At 35.1% G+C, this 5954-nt stretch overlaps 1 protein-coding gene across 1 annotated transcript; it reads right to left on the bottom strand.

Annotated features, from left to right (window-relative positions):
- Nucleotides 1-3854: 3854 nt before the first annotated feature.
- On the bottom strand, nt 3855-5692 carry LOC145015805 (uncharacterized). Its single transcript, XM_078974282.1, has one exon. The coding sequence runs from the start codon at nt 5445-5447 to the stop codon at nt 4110-4112; it is 1338 nt and encodes a 445-aa protein (XP_078830408.1). The 5' UTR covers nt 5448-5692; the 3' UTR covers nt 3855-4109.
- Nucleotides 5693-5954: the final 262 nt, after the last annotated feature.

Genomic DNA, 5954 nt, shown 5'->3' with positions numbered 1-5954 from the left:
GATTTTTAAATATATGGAAAGGATAATACAAGATCTTCAATTATCTAGTTTAAACAATTAAATTGATAATCACAAAGATAGCAATATCCAAATCCCTAAAATCTTGGGATCTTATCTTGGGGGCAAGGGATTTTCGAAATCCCTAGGGTTTCTTAACCCTAATTTCGAAATTTGGAGGCTAGGCAAAAAGGTTTTAAGAACCCTATCAAAAATCGCCAACTAGGGTTTTGCAACCCTAATTTGCAAAAATCACCAAGCCTTAGGGTTTACTTGCCATAAACCCTAATTTGTCAAATTCATAATATGTATCAAATCCAATTGAAAACAAAAAACCAATGGCTCTGATACCACTGATAGGTTTAATACAAACAATCCTATGTGTGCATGCAACCCTAGTTGGATCTATGTTTTCACTATAAGACATACAACTTTTATGAACACAAAATAAACCCTGGCATGCTTCTATAATTTTCGAAAATTACATAGAAGTGTAGTAGACATACCTTTGTTGTTATATAGCAATAACAACTAGTTTCCTTGATCTCTTGAACTCTCTTGAACTCTTGAAAGCAAGCACCACAATTGTAGTGCCTCTAATGGCTCACAAACACCTTGAAGCAAGAAGGCAACTAAGAGAGAAGGGAATGATGCTAATTTCGGCTCTAGGGTTCCCTTGGAATCAAGTGGCCTCAAATTGAAGCATAGGGCATGTATTTATACTATAGGGTGCTAGGGTTTTAGTCTAAACCCTAATGGACAGCTTAGCCACCAAGCAGCCCAAGAAACCTTATGGAATGAAGCCTTGGACGAAAATATGATGATCCTTCATCATAATTTCGTTCCCCCTTAGTCCATTAGGTTTCCTAGCCCAAAACTCAACTATCACACATTTGACAGTTTATACCCCTTTATTTAATTAATCTCTTTTAGTCACCAAATTAATTCCTAATTAATTTATGACTAATACTAATTAAATAAATATGATTTCTCCTTTAATATATTATTCTTATAATATATTAATAAATCATAATATCTCCTCTCTCATATCAAATTACCTTGTCAAGTTGCTTTGGTGAAGGCAACCCAAAAGGACCATGCACACTCGGGTCAAGTATATACCAAATATGGTTACTGACTTAGACATTAATCCAACACTAACTGGAGTTGTCCATACCCAAATGTTGCTACCACCATCTATCAACGATTACGGTCCTTAGCCACCACCACCGCCGCCATAGCGTCATTCGACGGTTACAACATCATCGTGTTCATCGACGGTCTGGTGGTCATTATCGGAGCAAGGGTTTTCAAAGCCCATATCTTCTGAGATCCATTTATCTCCGTTGATAAGGATTCGGGTGAAGAGGCCAAATCAGATTTTAGGCCCGATATTTCCTTCATGTGAGGTTTTTTTGGGATGAAGAACATAGAGAGAGAGAGAGAGTGTGTGTGTGTGTGTGTGTGTGTGTGTGTGTGTGATAGAAAGAGAGAAGGCGAGAGTGCGAGATAGAGAGAGAATAAGAAAGTGCAAGAGAGAGAGAGAAATAGTATATGAGAGAGAGAGAGAAGCCCCAGATCTTATATACGTCAGTATCAGAAGAGGGCGACAAACGTTGGTAATGGAAGAAGGTGACGGAGGTTGGTGGCGAAAGAGGGCCAACGAAAAACCTTTGTCTCTTGGGTTTTACAGGAGATAACGGTTAGGGTGTTTTTTTTTTAAATTAGAATAACGGATAATGACTTAAAAGGATAATATATTTTTCAATTTGTACACATTTGGTTACTGAGTTTTTTTTTTTTTTTTTTTTTTGTCTACATTTACCCCTTCAACTTATCAACTGTACACATTCAATTATTATGACTGGTTACTCCAGATTAACCGGAAAAATTGACTTAATAGGGTAATATATTTCTCATTTTGTACACATTTAGTCCTTAATATTTTTGTATACATTTAGTTCTTAATATTTTTTTGTTTCAAAATAAGTCTCTTTTGTTTTTGTACTCATTTAGTAGTTATGAATGATTTATTTAAGTTGTTGGTGCCTATGTCCATCGCGATCTCGACTACTTGGCTGCGTAGATCTTGTGGTTTGGCTTAGGTCTTGTGTTCTGAACGTCGTAACTTCTTCATACGATATCAGAATTTAACGATCTTTATATCCATGTGTTCGTTTTTTGAGTCTACTACAATTTTCGTTAAGATTACTCTCGTTAAAATGTAATATATTTTTACTTACGATTATATGAAAAAACATCCATACAAACATTTATAAAAAATGTATGGATATAAAGAACGTAAGTAAAATTATATTATCTTTTACTAGGAGTAATCTAAACGAATGTTGTAGTAGCCTTAAATACGAACGCATGGATAAAAGATCGTGAAAATCTGAGATCGTATGGATAAGTTATGACGTTCAGAATACATGACCTAAACAACCAAGTAGTCGAAATCGTTATGGACATAAGCATCAAAAGTCCCACACACCTCATTAATGATTGTCCTACGTAAGATGTCGTGAGAAAAAACTAAAAAAAAAATCATTTATAAGTACTGAATAAGTACAAAAATAGAAATGACTTTAAGGACTAATTAAATATTAATGATTAAATGTGTACAAAGTGAGAAATATATTACCCGATCAAATCATTTTTACCGGTTAACCTGGAGTAATCGGTCATAAGGGTTAAATGTGTATAGTTTAACAAATTAAAGTGATAAATGTAAATGGAAAAAAAATAAATAAATAAATAATAAATAAAATAACTTAGTGACTAAATATGCAAAAATCTAAAAAGATATTACTTTTTTAAGTCATTATCCTTTAGAATAATTAGAAAAGAAATTAACATATATATATATATATATAACAAAAACCACATATAAATTCCAACCTTAAGATCAAAATCACACGAAATATTTAAAATTGAACCATTTTTGTAGAACCAAATTTTTTTTTGGACCAAAACATATAATTTTTACAACCAAAGACCATTTTTACAATTTTGTCATTAATTTATAAAGATTTATACATCTGAATATAGGATCACGTTTTTACAAACCAAGTTCTTTAATTTCCATGATAACCCATTATAAGAAAACTAATGTACTACTTATTGATAAATAAGTTAAATAGTCATTATATATCTTTTTCTTGAGACGAAAAGAATAGAATGTTTAAAAAGTTGATATGCCAAACAAGTAAATGACAAAACAATGGTCGATTGTATTAGATAACTTTTCATTTTGCCGGCCATGGCGTTTGATTTTACGTCCAATATGAAATCCTTTCATTACTCCTCTAAAACTAAAACTTTGTTTCATCGACATTCTTGAAGCTCCATCCATGGCGTCTGAGATAACAGAAGAAGACGATAATGAAGACTCATACTTCCTCCATAACAGAGACGCTCAAAAGGAAAAGATCAGACAACTTATAAAACATCAGAAGAATCATTACCAGTCTACATCATCATCATCATCATCTTCCTCAACCTCAACAGGCGCTGCTTCTCGTTCTTCTTGTTCATCGTTCGACCAAAACCAAAGTAGAAAGCTCTTGAATTTGATGAAAAAAGGAAGCACATCTTTGAGAAGATTATTCGATATGGAGCATACAAGTTTAGCTAATCATTTCGACTATTACTGTTGCTCGCCGGAAACAAAGACAATTCCGTTATGGGGTAGTGACTCCGACGACGCCATTCACGACGATCCATGGATGGGTATAACGAAGATCAGTAGCAGATTCATTCAACAAAACCAAGAACTCGAGAAACATCAAGAACACGACAAAAAACATCAAGAACACGACAAAGAATATAAAGAATATCAACTTGGAAACCAGAAGTTGACCAGAAAGAAGTCGTTTAGCAAATTTTCAAGATTCTACAAGTTTAGATTTCGGTTTCCATTTAGGTTTAGATTGAAGCCGAGACTTCGTTTTTGTTCTCGGATTTGGAGAGGAAAAAAGAAAGCATAAAAAATTACAATGTTCGTAGCAAAGAGTGCATACTGCATACGTTTTATTCTTGTTGTGTTAATGAAGAAAACAAATATGGTTTTATTGGACCATTTTTTGTTATTTACGTTTTTCAAAAAATAATCATGAAACGGAAAAAGAATTGTGTGAAAGTCTTTGACTTTTCTTGAAGAACTTGCAGATGACACAGTGTTCGGAGATCAACCTCGCCATGATGCTTTCTTCTTCGATTCTAAATCTTCTACTTTGTTTATTCCACAAGTGAATCCCGTAACTCGATTCTTTAATCTGAGCCGCCTTCGTCTCCGCCCATTTCCGGTGAGCCTGGTTCACCGGCCGGAGAAACAACCCGCCAATTCGTGTCCAGTCCACCGGATAAAACGCCAGCGGCGGAAGAACAGTGAAATTTGACTCTAATTCTTTTGTTTCTCTTTCAACTACTCTTGATACAAGGTAAGGTCCGTTGAAACCCCATCGGTTTCCATTAAAAGTCAACGCGAATTCTTCGATGAATTTGTATAACAAAGGATGGTTTTTGTCGAAGATCAAAACTGCGTTGTTTAATCTTGTCCAGTTGCCCAACGAGTTCACGCTTTGAGCTCCGATCGAGTTTCGTAATCCGCTGAAATCTTTCAAAGGAATGAAATCAGTATCGAGATAAACACCACCGAATTTATAAAGAACCACGAGTCTGATCAAATTCGATAGGTTTTGCGCTAATGGGATTTCGCCGGGATCCCGATTCCCGTTCTTGATATGATCAAACCACGACTTCGCCGGAGTGTTCTTGAACAAGAAGTTCAAGTCCGGCGTGAGTGCTTGAACCCGAAACCCACGATCAATTATCGGTTTCAAGGTTTGAAACCCGAAATCCGAATCCATAACGTTTGATAGTATCATCAAACAACTCTCTGGATTTGATTTAAACAAAGCATCAACAGCGAGAAACTCTCTTTTTCCGAAAACCCTTAAAGGAGACGAAATCCATGTCATGAAGAATCGAACTTTACAGTCTTGAAAGAATTCTTTCGCCCGAATTTCAAATTCTTGATTGGAGTTCAACATATCAAACTCCGGAAGCTTGTTTTTAAACCAACTCATTCTTTGTTTCTTGGTGAGATTAATGGGTGGAACCAGTGGGTTCTGATCATCTTCGGAAACCGATTTTTGAACAATAACTTCTTTAACGATTAAGACTGGATTGTGTAACGTTGAAGTCGATTTCAACTGATTCACGATGAATGTTTGGTTGTCCAAAAGATTGACAGAGAGAAAAGGGATTGTGGTGTTTGGAGTGAAATTGAATGAGATGTTTGAAACGAAGGTGTTTGTGTTGAACATGTAGGTGAAGATGATTGCTATCAAACAGACGGTGGTGAATACGTGGAATTTGGTATGACGGCTGCGGTTGCTACGCCGTTGCTCCGCCATCGTTTTGGAAGAAGAAACTTTTGTTGCCATTGATTGGATAATGATGAATTTCAGTTACTCCATTATTGATTCTGATCATGTTCTTGAATCTCTTTTTATTCGAGTTGAAGATAGGGGTGACTTGGGAGTGGGAAACGAGTAAAATTTGACTTTTAGTAAGTCTACGAAACGGAAAGAAGGGGATAATGAGTTTTGGAGTCTGGAATTAGGTGTGTCGCGGTTTACAGTAAGAACTCCTGGATAGCGAAAATTGTGGAACAGTGTTTCCATTTGAGCCAATGAGGTTTCAGGAACAGTTTTGTTAGCGTATGGGCAAATGCAGGATATCAGGAACTCCAGTCGCCAAAACAGTCGTGCAAATAGAGAAGTATATTCCTGGGTCACTTTCTAAAATAATTCCATCCCTTTCTAAAATATATATCATGTGTTTTTTTAATATTTATTTATTTATGTTATAACGATTTAAATATTTATTTATTAATGTTATATTTTTGAAATATGTGTTATAAAGATAAATATAATAAGCATTAATTGAAG

Source organism: Lactuca saligna, chromosome 9 (genome assembly GCF_052625555.1).
Source record: "Lactuca saligna cultivar CGN05327 chromosome 9, ASM5262555v1, whole genome shotgun sequence".
Taxonomy (NCBI): domain Eukaryota; kingdom Viridiplantae; phylum Streptophyta; class Magnoliopsida; order Asterales; family Asteraceae; genus Lactuca; species Lactuca saligna.
The sequence above is the reverse complement of the archived record's forward strand: the minus strand, read 5'-3'. Positions and strand labels throughout refer to the sequence as shown.